Here is a 14,997-nt window from a genome sequence, read left to right as displayed (position 1 = left end):
TAGTACTCTGATTTGGGCTCGTGTTCCCACTATCCATTATATTATAATCAATATATAATTATAATATAACAATTAATAGCATAAATGTAAATATTATTTCATAATTTGAAGGTTTTAAAGATATGTCATAATTTGATTGTTTAATAAATTATTTTAATTGATTTATTATATAATTCTAAGTAGTTTAATTAATATATATTAAAAATAATTGTAATACATAGAAGAATAAAATATAATAATAGTCGTTTAATTATCTTAAATTAATTTAATTTTGAATCCTATTCTGATTCAGGAATATATTCTTTCTATTAACGTTTTTCAATTAATTCTAGATTTTATAGAGTGTATTGGTGCCATATCTAAAAGACATTGTTAGAAGGCTTTATTAAAGTGTTCCTCAAATTTATCTATATAAAAAACATCAATAATATTTACTAATTAATTTTTAAATTTTACTTTCACATGGCTTGAATCCTCTTAATTATTTCTTTAAATGATTTTAGAAACATTTTTTATCATCTATTTTTTATTTTGATAAAGACTTAGATTTGTTTTTTAAATGAAGTTGTTTTACTTGGCTTACAAAAGGAAGAAATATTTGTGGCTCTAATCTAAAATTAAATTAGAATATTTTATAAATTAAAAATTTAAAAACAAAATACTTTACATTCATGCAAAGTATTTGAGGGCAGCTCTTGAAATCTACATCAGATCTTAAAAAATCATAAAGAAGTGTCATCTTTTTTAATTTAAGAGTAAATACTTATTAGTTAGAATAAAATTCTAGTTTCAGTCTTAAAAAAATTATATTAAAAATATAATACGTACATTGTAATTAACGAATGCATTAAACATATTCTAATCAGACATGTAATTCTAGCAGATATATATCTATATTTTATAAAATTTTAGAGTTAAAAATAATTTATTTATTTTGCGTTATATCAAAGTTAACTTTATTAATCTTTACTTTTTTCTTTTTAGGATAGAAGGAGGCAACAGAAGTATTTGAAGAAGGACAAAACTAAAATTAGATTACATCTTCAGGTTTAAATATGTAATTCATAGACAAAAAACCCTCTTTGAACTTTTTCCATTCGACTTTTATAAAATAATAAGTTAATTTTAATCGCTGAATTTATCATTTTTGCAGTTATAATTTTAATTTTTACCTGTCTTTGCATACAACTCGAGAAATTCTTTAACTTAACTGTTCTATTCAGTATTAGCCTTAGAAATTTCTATTCATAATTAGTTTTTTTTATTTTACTGTTGTTGCTGTAATGCAATGTGAATATTAACAATAATTACGCACCTATGAGTCTTTCAGGGTTAACTAAAAACTAAGAGTTTTCTTAAACTTTTTAATATTTTGGTTCTTGAGCCATTTCTATATTTGATATGGGTGTAGTATCTAAATTTTTAACTTTTCTTAAAAAACTATAAATATTGATAAAAATAATATCTTTCTTTCTACTATTTTAGATTTGACTTAATAATATGTTTAATTAATTACCAATAAATTAATTAAAGATATTTTTTATAATTTAAAACTAATTTATTTATTTTTTTATATAACTATGATAAAAGCAATATATAAGCACACTAGTGAAATCACAAAAAATAAACATGTTACAATATGTATTTATTAATTTACAATTTTTTGAGCTTCTTTTTAAATTAATATAGAAGATAAACTAAAATTCTCTTAGCCACTATCAGATAGCTTAATTTATAGATAGGTGCTAAAGGATAGACATCGAAGTATTTTCAACTTAAATAACTTACTATAATTTTATTTATAACCAATTAATTTTCATATTTATAAAGAATTAAAATAAATTTACCTCAGAAAAAAGATTTACAATTTGAGAAAATGTAAAGGTTTGTGTTGTGAAAGGATCCAACATCTTTAAATATTTTTCAATGTCTGACTAAGGTATTGGTAAATTTAAATGATTCATCAATATTATAAATTCTTCCTAATTTTAAAAAATTTTATTTAAATTATATCTTGTTAGATTGAATATTTTCTTACTTCATTTATAACACCGTCAGAATCTGTATCAATTTATTTAAATTATTAAATGAATGGCTTTAAGAATTTTTCATGGCTTTTTAACTAGAAATCAAGAATAACGTTTTCGAAACTGCTGTATAAAATTTTTTTTCTTTCCATATTCTCTTTTGAAATCTCCTCTCTTTTTTGACCTTTTCTTTTTTTATTTATTTATTTATGAAATGTTACTTTAAATATTTAATTATTTAAAGATTTACTTCTTTGGAGGACTTTGAACATTAAAATACATTAAATCTTTAACTTTTTCAATTAAGTGTTTACTGTCTTCTTTGTTATACATGTAATTTATTATATCTGTTATTTCTTCAATAGTTACAAACCCTGCTGATTTAGAATCCACCATACTTTTTAACTCAGCTGTGTTTTTAAGGGGATATTTTCCTTTAAGATGCATCTATTATTAATATTTTCAGTAAAATTGCTTAATTTAATATAAAATTTACATTAAGCAATTCTTTTATAGTTCTTTTCAGCTGTCCTTGTACAAATCTGAAGTTTTCATCGCATTCATTTCTTAAAATCTTTGTAAAAACAGCTATGTCATTATCTTCATGAGAATATTTTTTTATAGAATATATTATTGTAGAAGCCTACTCTATAACTATGGACTAATTAATTAATTAATATTCTATTTAATCAGTTTTTATCTATAAAAAAGCATTACTTTTAATCCATACTTTTAAGTGAGGTATTCATACATGTGCATCTCCATAGTTTGAGGAGGTAGTTTCAAATTTTTTTATTCTTTGGTATCAAACCATTCTTTTGATGCATATATTTCAAGAATTACCTCTTTTAACTAATTTAAAGTTAAATTCTTAGCATTTCCTATGGATATATTAATTGATGGATTTGTGTTTCCAAGGTTATTAGATTAGTTCAATTTATAGGAGGTAGAATCCCTAAGAGGATTTTCTCCTTTAGATAATCTAATTATTTTATTCAAATATTTTTTATTCTCTTCCTCTAAAAGTTCAATTCTATTCTGAAGCTCTTTATAATTCTATAAAATAATCATAATTAACTTACTTTTATTTGTTGAAAACTTACCACTGCTGAATTGTCCCCTATGTCTAATACATTAACAGGAGATTATGTCTTTAAAATTTATATTTATTTAGATTGCTCTTAAATGATTTCTTTTCGTTAGAATATAAGAAAAAACTATTTATTATAGCATTTATAAATTTATTTACATGACATTTGTTTAAAAATAATAGCGTGTGCATCATGGATAGAAGCTATAGAATAGTATAATCTTTCATCTACTTTATCTGTATACTCAATTGTCTTTTTAAAACAAACTTCATAAAGATTGTATGCTTGCTTTATTTAAATCAATCCCTTTTAGTATTAATCATCATCCTCTTATTAAGATAGTTTTTCCTTTAAGTTTTAAATAATTTTAGACACGCTTTAGTTGAACATGCTTTTAGTTTCAATCTCACTTTCTCTATTATTATCTTTATAAAGGCCTTGAAGATCTTAAAATATTTCCTAATTACAAAATTTAATAATATATACTGAATGAATTTGAAGCTGTTTTTAAAAATAATTAAATTACTGTTGCCTCATCTACATTCTTTTTCTAAAAGTATTAATAATCATCGAAGTCTGTGATTTAGTCCTTTTTTTAAATTTTCTGTTTTAAGTAAATAAATTTCATTTTTTAATTTTACAGATTCCTCATGTTCGTGATTATCATTTTACTAGTTCTGGTGGTGCTAAACCTCTAAAAATTTTATTAACAAGCAACTTAATTTTTCTTATCTAAATATATATATTCCTTACCCCTTTGGTTAATAAAAAGCAGTTATGGCAGTGATTCAATCAAAAACATTTCCTCTTCTAGACTAGAAAGAGATACATTTAAAGATTATAACTCTCTGAGATTTATCAAAACCTCCACTAAATTATCCAACTAATAAATAAAAATACTTATAACTAATACTTAACGGTATTGATATCAATATTTCAAATAAATCAGCTTATAATCAATTAAAAATTACGCTTTCTATTGGATTTCCAGAAATATCTAACACTTGCAAACTTTGAATTTCTTATAATTTGATAGGTATAACTCTAATATTGTTGTTCTTAAAGGAAAGTCGTTTTAAATCTTTAAAATTAGCCAAAAGTTCAATCAATCCATCTATTTTGTGAATACCCCTTTTGGTGATTGATTGTTAAAATAATTTATAAAAATGTATTCATATAATTATTAAAAGCAAAGCTAATAAAATAATTTAAGTTACTTATTTTCTATTTCAATATTTTATGTATTTGGCTTTAAGTTTATTAGATATCTTTTGATGTCCATTTATAGTATTAAAATTGCTTAATAATATGTTTATTTTTTTGTTATATTAATTATCTAATAATGCTACAAAGATTTTCTTTTTTTGGTAAATGTAAAAACCTTAATAATTAATCAATATATTTTTAATTTGATTATTAACAGATAAATTTTGATTTTTATGAATTAATTTAATAATGATTCGTTTACTTTCAATCAACAATTAACTGAGCTACAGACTCCAAAGCTTACTTATTATAATATTACTAGTATCATACATGATTTATCCCATAAGAATTAAAAGCAGTATTTTTATTTTTAAAATTAATTTATAAGAAGTGTTGTTTGAAAAATAAAATAAAAAAATTATTTATACTTATCTATAAAATGATTCCAATCATGCTCTTTAACATTTAAATTGTAAAATATTAATATAATGCTTCATAAAAAACATTTTATTTAATTTTTAAAAATTATTTTTAAATTTAATATTTTTTAGAAAGCAAATTTTATGTTTAAATTAATTAATTTTTAATTGAGAAAGTTTAAAAAAAAAAATTATTTTTAAGAATTTTTTACAATTTTTTTTTATTTGATAAAAATGAATGATTTAATAAATATTTAAGGAATGAGATAAAAATATTTAATTAAATAGCATTAAAAAAATTAATTTTAACAGAATTAACTTAAATTACTATAGGTTAATGTTTAAAACTAGTAAGCTGTAATTTTAAGTGGTATTTAGTTATTTCTTTTTTTTTAAATTTTAAGTAATAATTTTTTATAATTAGTATTCATGTTACTTTAATATTAATAATATCCATTAATATCTAATTTTTTTTAAGTTATTGTTGTTTTATATTCTTAATTAAAGATTTTTTGTAATTAAATTGAAAGAAAAACTATATTTCAACTAATCATTTAAATCATGGTTAACAATCAGAATGTCATATAAGTTTAACCCAATAAGATCAAAAGCAAGAATTCTAAATTGAAATCATTAATAATAATTCCTAATCTAGAGACACATATACAATAATAAATATGGGTAATCAAAAAATACAAAGTTAGTTTAATGATCCTAGGGTTAGTCTTGACTTTAATTTCTACAAGCTACTTTTAAGAAAGTATAGCTCAGTATGATTAGCTTTGTATAGGTTTCTGCCCTGTGGTTAAAGTAAGCATGCAAATTATATTTTAATAGATGTTCTCTTTCATGGCTGATATAATATCTATAAATAAATCTTTTTTACTAAGTATAGGCCAATATATCTTTTGTATAATCCTAAATATGAAATTATAAAACGATGGCAATGATTAGTAAATGAAAATTTTTTTAATTATTTTTAGTAACATATCTTATTATCAGATTGGTTTATTATGTAGATATTTGATTCTTGATACTCAATATGATTTAAGAGTTAGATTTGACATTATGGTATTTCTTTAAATTTTAAATTCCATTTATAGACTATATCCAAATATAATTTACTATTTACAATACAAGTAAATATTTAGTAATATTTATGTTTAAATTGGTTATATGTTGATTTTACTAGCAGGAACATTAATAGTAATAATTATCTATGGTAAAATAGAAAGATTGAGATAGAAATCTAATAGATATAGAAAATACCTCGCACACTAGGGAATAGGAATTTCTTTCAAAGTTATTTTTAATTATTATAATAACCAAAACTTTATCTTTATACTTTTTATCTTGTTTGCATTTCATGCTTCTTATGACTAATAATTCAGCACTACTACTTCTTACTTAGATTTTGGATATTTCAAAATATAACAGGATTAATATAAAATTGTAAATGGTATTCTTTATGTTATTTCCACATTACTGGGATCCATTGTTTCATTATTTTTAAATCGGAAAAAATGGATTATAGAATCTTCTATGAAAGCTACTTTGCACTTAATAAATTTTTAAATTATCTTTAAATTTATAAAATTCTTGCTGTTTCTAGTATAGATCTACGGATAATAATACTAAATATTATAGGCTCTACAAATATTCCTTTAAGTATTTTCAAATGCAAATATGATAATAATTTTTTTCTAATATTTTGAAGCAGGTTCAAGTTTAATTGATGAGTAATCATCAATTAAATCCTAAGGATTCTCTCTAATGTGTAACTTTGAGTTTTTAGGTATATGTTTTTCAAGCAGTTCTTTACCTCCTTTAACAAAACTAATAATCTAATTAATAATTCTAATTATGGCAAATACCTACACTACTAAATATTTAAAAAATAGATCCTTTGTATAATTAGAAAGAAATTTAAAAAATTACTTGGAAAAATAAAATTATGAATATGAAATATCTAAGTGAATTTAGATCAACTATTTGATTTAAATCATTTTATTAAATTCATATAGATGCGCTTTATATTAGATAGTCTTTTAGGCATTTAAAATTTCTAAATATTCATAATTAATTAAAATTACTAATATAAATATATCAGTTCATTTACTTATTTGATATTTAATTATTTCGATTGCAAAGCTTCATTTACATTTTTAAAATGATAAATTAAACTCTTGAACCAAAAATAATTAACTATAAAATTAATTATTTTTTCTCAAAATAAATTATAAAATTAATATTTTCTTCTGAAAATTAATTATTTAACTATACTTGAATAAAAAGACTTAAAATAAATATTCTAAAATTTACTTTATTACAAAGAAAGAAGTAAAAAATATATACTTACATGTATCCATAAATTATTAACTTACTTTTTTCAAAAAAAAGAATTTCTCATCAATATTGATTTTTATTTTTTAAATATGCAGTCAATTATTTATGGTGGGCTTAATAGAAAAAAGAGATTAATAAGTTTATAAAATAATAATTTGTTAAAGTTACTCACTTTGGAAGTTTTAAAGAAAGAGTATTAAAAGTTAATAAAACATAAACATTATTATTAGCAATTAATAAATTGACTAAAATTATTACTTCTAATTTTTTTGCTTGATTTTTTTTATTATTTTTGACCAATTTCTGATATAAAATCTATTACAATGTAATTAATAGAATATTTATTTTTTGTATTTATTTTTCATAATTTTAAAGAGAAATAGATGGAATATTCTAAAATTGGTTAAACTAAAATTATATGTAATGCTTTTTAAGATACATATAGATTTTAACTTTAAATGTCAATAAGATTAAACAAAGTATATATTTTTTTTATTATTTTACATTGACTCACTCTAAGCTTTAAAGATAATTTTCATATTTTATCATTAACCTTTATATCAAATTAATATGATCATAATTTTTTTATATTTCTAACTAATTTAATTTATTTTTTATTCGCTCATTTTCTTTTTGTTTAGCTTTAACCTTTTTTTGATGGATCGTAGTTATTTTATTAGGTTTTAGATTAATTACTAGAGTTTTAATCAATATACTTTCTGTTTTCATATTCCTCTGGAAAAGCTGCCTCATCTAACTTTTACCATGCTTTTAACTTTAAATTATGAAACGACAAAGCTGCCTTTTAAAAAATTTTATTGTTTTCTAAGAATTTAGTGACCTCAGGAATCTCTGGAGTTTCCTTTATTTCCTTGTATAATCCAAAATAAAAGCGGAATCTATTAAACATGACTGATAGATTTTTAGCTTATTATCTAAAATTTTTTAAGAAATTTTGTTATTAATTTTAAATTATATAAGTAATCAAAAATGAAATGAGTGGATGAATAGATGAATGAATGAAAAACTTTTTTATCTAAATAACAAAATAAATATAAACTAGATTTTTTTATTTAGCTTTAAAATTTTAATTTTTTGAGGCAGTTAAATTTGTAAAATTTTAAAATATCAGATTCAAACATTAAAGTTAAATAAATTCATTATTTATTTCCAACTAGTTTGAAGAAGTAAATAATGCAGAAAAAAAACAAATAATATTAAAATAGAAAAAAAATAATTTTTAAAATATAAACTAAATTTAACACTCTACTATATTAAAATTTTAAGTCTATTTTAAAATTAAAAAAAATTAATATAATTTAAAAAAGACAAACATATATTTAAATATTTTTGATAAGAAAATCTGCTTGCCTAATACCTTATCAGTAACTAACTGATCTGAAAAATATAAAGCAATTATATTTATTTTTTTTACTATTAGAATAAGTAAATGAAGTTGTATATTGGTAAAATATGATTTTTATTGATAGAAGAAGTAACATTTCATTTTTTTGATGAAAAAATCGAAAATTTGAGTGAAATTAACTTTAAAGTTGCTTAAATTTAATTAAAAGCTAAATATGGAAATTTAAATTTAATTTAGGAAGAGATTCGTGTAAATTAAGTATAATGATATATTTATATTTTGATAAAATTATTATTTAGAATAAAAAAAGAAAATATTCGTTGTAATCTATGTGCAATTTTATTAATTTGAAAAATATATTCTTTTACAACAACTCCAAATTGATGATTTAATTTACTGCACAAATGATGCAAATAGGAAAGCATTCCTCAGATTTATTTAATATGGAAAATAATTATTTCACAAATAACTTAATTATTGATTGATTATTAGAACTCCAATTATTTTTTTCTTTTATAATTCTTTTATATTTGGAGATAGCTTATGCTTGAAAAAAAATACAAAGAAATTAATTAGATCACCGTCAATCAAATTTTTTGGGTATACTCTTATGAAAAAGAATCTTTATCAAAGTCTCTAGCCTATAAATGATATTTAATTATTTGCAATTTAAAGATAATTAAATAGTAAAAATATAAATCAAAAAGATCTTGCATACTTATTAATTTCTAATAGTAATGAAATTAAATAGATATTTTTAAGTTTTAGCACTTTTATGCGCAGCTTCATTTGTCTGCTGCAATAATTTAGGAGCTAATTCCTAATTATTAGCTTGCTAAAACTCAATACAACAAATACTTACTGATACAAAAAGTTTTTTAAGCTAGGTTTGTACTGGCAGCACTTCTGCAGGTTTTAATAATTTAGGTGATAGGGATAGATGCTTAAATGCAACAGGCACTAACTTTATTTCTGTTTATCTAAATAATAACTTCTAAAATGTTTATCCTGCTCCATATGTATTATGTCTACCTGATGATTGTACATCCACAATTATAAATGAAAACAAATCATAGTTTAATCTTTTGTTAAATACGTTGATTTCGAAAGCCACTAAGTAATAAACCAATTTTTAAGTTACCAATGCTTATGATGCTTAAAATGATACTCCAAGTGTTGACGCCGGTGTAGTTATTGTTAGCATTATTATAGCCTTTATCTGCATTGCTTCTATATTAGGTTCAATCATAGTTTACAGATATGAAAGCTCAAAAGTATCATATTTTTAGAATTATTAAATTTAGAAAAATTTTTGGTTAAGCTTCAAAAAAATCTAACTAATTTGCTTACCATTATTCGAAAATTGAAAAAAAAAAATCTTAATTTTAATGAGACTAGACTACAGAAATTAATTTAATTTTTTGAGCTTATAAAATCAGATATCCTAATTAATTAGATCTATCTATTTTGATTAAGCAAATATTTAAAAATTATTAATAATAATATTATCTAACCTTTGTTTATTAACTTTATATTATTAAATTAAAAGGAAAAAGCCATTAAGATGAGGCTTTAATAGTAGCTAAATGAAGAAGTTCCTTCAGCTGCTTTGAGTAATGATATAAACGAAGATTACCCTCTTCCTCAAGAAAGTCGCTTAGTCAAAATCGGCAGAGCTTTTGGTATCGTTGAGAATTTCAACAAGCTCTTTACTTTCAAGAACTAAGGTCATATTGATTTTGCCATTATAAATGGAACAAGAGTATTCTGCATTGTCTGGATTATAATTGGACAATCTTACTTGATAAGATTTGGATCTGTTAAGAATATTTATGATAAGGGTGATATTTAATCTTCTGCTGGTTATTCAACTATTGCTGCTACTTCTTAATTAGCTGTAGATATGTTTTTCTACATCAGTGGTTTTTTACTTGCTGCCATATTTTTAGAAAGATTCGCCAATAGAACTGAATTGAAGGTAATAATATCTAAAATCATACTTTATATTCTAAAACATTGTTTGCAAAATATTTATTTATATATTATCATTTTTATAAAAAGCCAACTACCTTATTGCTTTTCATTGCTCATCGTTTTATTAGATTATGGCCTACTTACTTTATTGTACTCCTCTTCTACTGGTAAATTTGGTAATATACCGGAAATGGTCCTATGTTCAACTAAGAAATAGATAACATAAATAACTGTGACTCAAGAATCTGGGCAAATTTATTGATGATTGATAACTTAGCAAATAACGGAGACACTTAAGGCTGCTTCTAATGGGGTTTTGTTATCTCAAATGAAATTTAATTCTTTATTGTTGGTTTAATTCTTTTATACATTTACAGTATGAATTCTAAAATTGGTATTGGCATGATTCTTTCTTTCTTTATTGGTTCTTAGGTTGCCGCTACTGTCATTGCATCTAATAATGACTATAAAGCTGACTATTTTACTTTAACCAACCCTGATACTTTTTATAATGATTTCCACATAAAACCTTGGGTAAGAATGGGTCCTTACTTCCTTGGTGTTTTGGCTGGTATTTACTATCGTTCTTACAAAACTGGTAACATTTTAAGCTTTCTTTTATTTTCAATTATCATTAAATTTTATTCTAATTAATTAATAGGAACATCCTCTGTTGTTTAATTTGCAGACAAAGTCTTAAATAACAGTATATTAAGATACGTCCTTTATTTTGTAGGGTTAAGCTTAATAAGTTCTATGGTTTGGTGCATTATTCCTGTTTAAAAAGATATTGAAAACTGGTCTCAAGCAGGTCATTCTATTTATTTAGCTTTCGGAAGAATAGGATTCATTTTAGGTTACTTCTTAATGACCATCCCCTTAATGTTTGGAAAGAGAAATTACTTAAGAGCACTCTTAGGAGCAAGAATATGGGTCCCACTTTCAAGAGTCACTTTCTGCATGTATTTGGTACACTAATTTGTTATTGAGAGAAGTTTATTGAACTAAAAAAGTATTAGATACTTTGATAACTAATTAGCTTTATACGCTGCTATATCTGATATTGTATTTGTACTTCTTTTCGCTGCTGCTTTTTGTGTTTGCGTAGAGCTTCCTATCATCAACTTGGAAAAATTATTCTTAATTACCCCTTCTAAGCTTAAAGGAATTTAGGGAGAAGAGAATGATGACTTTGAAGCCATAGAAATTAAAAAATAAATGATGGCTTAATGATTAAATTAAAAAAAGCACATAAACTAGCACTCTAGCTGTTATTAACAATTATTTTTAATAAAAACTTGAATAGTAAAATTAACAAAATATTCATTTGTATAACAAAATACATTTTATTGTAAAAGATCATTCGTTCATTTTACTTTTACTTATCATTTAATTAAGACATATTTTTCTTTTATTTCAACAAAATAAAAACATTTGAACTGAACGGATTTTTTCATAATAATTATTTCAACATTTTTAAAATATAAATTAACCAATTCGATAAATTAATTTGAGTAAGCAATAATTTAAAGAAATCAATTAAATTATTAAATTGTAAAACCGAAATTGATGAAAATGAAGTAAAAATGTATAAAAATTATATATGCAAAGATAAAGAATTTATTAGATTTTATACTTTACAAAACATTTATAAAGAAAATAGAAAGATAAATATTGGCAATACAAAAGAAAATAAATTGGAGAATAAAAAAATTTTTTTAATAAATTTATTTTTTTTGTTATTTATGTTAAATACTAAATTATTTATAAAATTTAGTTAACAAATATGAATTATTTTAAGTTATAGTCCTAAATTATTATTGAAAAATCGATGTTTTAGATATCTTAATATAATAATTTTATTTATTTATTTTTAAAAAAAAATCTAAATTAGCAAAATAATTTATATATTTTGGAGAAGTCATTTTTAGATTTTTTTCCTAAAAACATCAAAGGCTTTATCAATTTACTTACTCTTAAGCCTAGAAAGCTAGCTTATAAACGGAAACTCTCCTTTTGTAATCTCATACTTTTCAAGCCTTTTAACAACTTATTCTTACTTAACAAATTAACCTCTATCAAAAATGTCTTATACATTCTTATCAAAAATTTGAATTTGCTGCTATGATTTAAAGCTTTAATTAGGTTTATTTACTTATTAAAATCGCATTGAAGAAATGTCTTTTAAATAATTATTAAGATCGTTTCTTCTCTGTCTCTCAGAGTATTGCAATTTAATTTAAATATACTGAAATAAGTTTTAGTTAAAATACTAAAAAATTTAGTATATTTACCAAGCCTGTATTAATAAAAAGAGTTATGATATATTTATTATTAACAATCTATAATTAACTAATTAAATAAACTTACTTCATCTATTGGTACGTAATCTATGCCTTAATTAGTTTCTATTGGAATCTTTTACAAATTTGCTATATTTTTAATGTTTTTTTGATAGACTAATTTCCATGCTTCAATACTTAGACCTAAACCGAAATCAATATCTTTTTTCACATTTATTTGGTCTTCTTCTAATACTGTGTTCTTTATCTAATCATTAAACCCTAGTATTTAAACAAGAGCTTTCATTACCTTCTTCTTATTTCTTTTCATTCTATTTTAAATTTTAAATCTTTATTAAATCTATTCTAGTATAAATAAAATTTACAAAACAAGATGAGAAAAATTTTAATTTAAATTCAATAGAAGAGAGTAAATTTATTAAACTTTAAATTGTTAGGCTTAGTCAAGATTTTTGTAAAAGTTGATATCAGATTTGCTTATAGGTGATGATTCTTCTTATGTATGAGCATGCAAATTATACATTTATTATATCTATGATATCTTCTTTTCCTATCTCATAGATTCTTGCTATTAGTTATAATAACTCTTAAAGTCATAGATATGGTTCTTTTCTTGGAGTGAATTCTAAAATTCATTTAAATATTAGCAAACTTGATTGTAATAATTTTAATATTAACTTTATATTTAATTGTTTTTAATTTTAATTTAAGTTTGGGAATCCATAGTTATTTTAGGAAGGTATTAATCTAACTCGTCCTCAAGTAGTTTTGTCTAATTATTATTTTATTTTAAGTTATTTAAATGAGAACTAAATTTATTTTAGTCATGCATTTCAAGAAAAAGCTTACTTGATAAAATATATTTTTAATCAAGGTGATTCTATGTTTTATTCTTATTATCTTCATGCATTGAGTGTGATTTCTATTTAGGAATATTTTTGCTTAAAGTTATTTCATTTCTATTATTTTTACTTTAACTAAAATTATTCATATCTTATAGTGGAGAATTCTTAGATTTGTTACTTTAGCTCATTAAGTTATTTAAAGAAGGCATATTTTACTACTAATCACATATTTTAATTATATCAGAACTTTAATCATTTTACTTATGAATTAATTTAGACTTTATAAATTATTACTAGCTTTAACTTAACTCACATTTTTAATTAGCCTAAGTATTTTACTAATCCTACGTTTTTAAATTGTAGGAATGAGCTTCATAATTTTGATAACTTTGTAATGAATCTTTTAACTTTTCTTTTTGTTATAGAAGATTAATTTTTAGGGGAAGATTTTCGTTTGTTTATTAATTTATTTCCTATGATAAAATTTCATCTTAGTCTAAGTTTTACTAACAAACACTAGATTTTCTTCTAATAGAATTATCAAAAATACTAAATTACCTATTGGAGTACAAAGTAGTATTTTAGCTAACTGAGTTTGACCTAATTTAAAATGTCCCTTAGGTAGTATCATCATTTTATAAAAAAAATTTTTCATTTAGTGAGTCTAAATTACTTGCAGGTATCATAAGGGGTGATGCATATAAAGATTTAGATTTAGGAAACCCAAGCTTAATGTTTCTTTAAAAGTTAAAATCACTATTTAAATCTAATGGTTTTTAACTCTTTACTTCTGTAGATTCAACTTCATAACTTTATTAAATTTTACCCTGCTAGTTTTCATTTTAAATTTTATTTTAATTTCGCAGCTTTTTATCATCTTATTGTATTTTTGGTTGAGTAAATTTGAAAAAGTTGTTTTATTTTTCTAACTATGATTTATCAAATGGCTGCACACCCTTGTGTTTATAACAGGATTCTAAATAATCAAAATTTTTACTTTTAATGAGAAAGTTATTTATCACTTTATTGTATTTTTAATTAACACTTTTTGGTTTAAAAAACACAAGCTATTTTTTAGGAAGCTATTGAGAATTTTCATCCATATTCAAATATTATTGCTAAATTGTTTTACAACAAAACTTTTAATTTACTAATTAATTAATTTGTAGAACTTTTTGTTGTTAGATTAACTAAAAATAATTTATTAATTAAAACTTAGCAAAATTTTTGAATTAAATATCAATTACTAATATTCAGTTTAATTTTTTTAATTTGATAGTATCTTAAATAAATGTTATTTTAATCTTTAAAAGTAAATTTCTTATATTAAAATACGGGGTTGGGGTTGGGGTTGGGGTTGGGGTTGGGGTTGGGGTTGGGGTTGGGGTTGGGGTTGGGGTTGGGGTTGGGGTTGGGGTTG

At 22.1% G+C, this 14,997-nt stretch overlaps 6 protein-coding genes across 6 annotated transcripts; 2 read left to right on the top strand and 4 right to left on the bottom strand. All coding sequences in view use genetic code 6, as the record gives it.

Moving 5' to 3' along the window:
* Positions 1-318: 318 nt before the first annotated feature.
* Positions 319-1,388, bottom strand: TTHERM_01078050 (peptidase M76 family protein; the record flags this gene model as incomplete). The annotated part of the gene is made up of 8 exons (XM_001025672.2): positions 319-407; positions 457-519; positions 575-611; positions 668-739; positions 829-891; positions 971-1,101; positions 1,173-1,241; positions 1,316-1,388. The coding sequence occupies 8 exons, from the start codon at positions 1,386-1,388 to the stop codon at positions 319-321; spliced, it is 597 nt and encodes a 198-aa protein (XP_001025672.2).
* A 330-nt stretch (positions 1,389-1,718) lies between these two features.
* TTHERM_01078040 (EF hand protein) lies at positions 1,719-4,400 on the bottom strand (the record flags this gene model as incomplete). The annotated part of the gene is made up of 13 exons (XM_001025671.2): positions 1,719-1,787; positions 1,848-1,982; positions 2,039-2,216; positions 2,278-2,474; positions 2,524-2,688; positions 2,745-3,083; positions 3,131-3,219; positions 3,277-3,577; positions 3,645-3,707; positions 3,760-3,812; positions 3,872-4,001; positions 4,090-4,249; positions 4,336-4,400. The coding sequence occupies 13 exons, from the start codon at positions 4,398-4,400 to the stop codon at positions 1,719-1,721; spliced, it is 1,944 nt and encodes a 647-aa protein (XP_001025671.2).
* Positions 4,401-5,919: 1,519 nt separating this feature from the next.
* TTHERM_001078032 (transmembrane protein, putative) lies at positions 5,920-6,720 on the top strand (the record flags this gene model as incomplete). Its single annotated transcript, XM_012800476.1, has 1 exon — positions 5,920-6,720. The coding sequence occupies one exon, from the start codon at positions 5,920-5,922 to the stop codon at positions 6,718-6,720; it is 801 nt and encodes a 266-aa protein (XP_012655930.1).
* Positions 6,721-7,711: 991 nt separating this feature from the next.
* Positions 7,712-8,107, bottom strand: TTHERM_01078030 (hypothetical protein; the record flags this gene model as incomplete). The annotated part of the gene is made up of 1 exon (XM_001025670.2): positions 7,712-8,107. The coding sequence occupies exon 1, from the start codon at positions 7,997-7,999 to the stop codon at positions 7,712-7,714; it is 288 nt and encodes a 95-aa protein (XP_001025670.1). The 5' UTR covers positions 8,000-8,107.
* A 1,085-nt stretch (positions 8,108-9,192) lies between these two features.
* Positions 9,193-11,662, top strand: TTHERM_01078020 (acyltransferase family protein; the record flags this gene model as incomplete). Its single annotated transcript, XM_001025669.2, has 4 exons — positions 9,193-9,729; positions 10,005-10,433; positions 10,517-11,027; positions 11,091-11,662. 4 exons carry the CDS (start codon positions 9,193-9,195, stop codon positions 11,660-11,662), a joined length of 2,049 nt encoding a protein of 682 aa, XP_001025669.2.
* Positions 11,663-12,229: 567 nt separating this feature from the next.
* Positions 12,230-14,791, bottom strand: TTHERM_01078010 (hypothetical protein; the record flags this gene model as incomplete). The annotated part of the gene is made up of 3 exons (XM_001025668.2): positions 12,230-12,728; positions 12,800-13,043; positions 13,098-14,791. Coding segments are annotated over 3 exons (2,316 nt in total), but the record flags the coding sequence as incomplete, so codon positions are not given.
* Positions 14,792-14,997: the final 206 nt, after the last annotated feature.

This window comes from Tetrahymena thermophila, assembly GCF_000189635.1.
Source record: "Tetrahymena thermophila SB210 genomic scaffold scf_8254185, whole genome shotgun sequence".
NCBI lineage: Eukaryota > Ciliophora > Oligohymenophorea > Hymenostomatida > Tetrahymenidae > Tetrahymena > Tetrahymena thermophila.
Note: the sequence above shows the minus strand (reverse complement) of the source record. Positions and strands in the feature narration are given on the sequence as shown.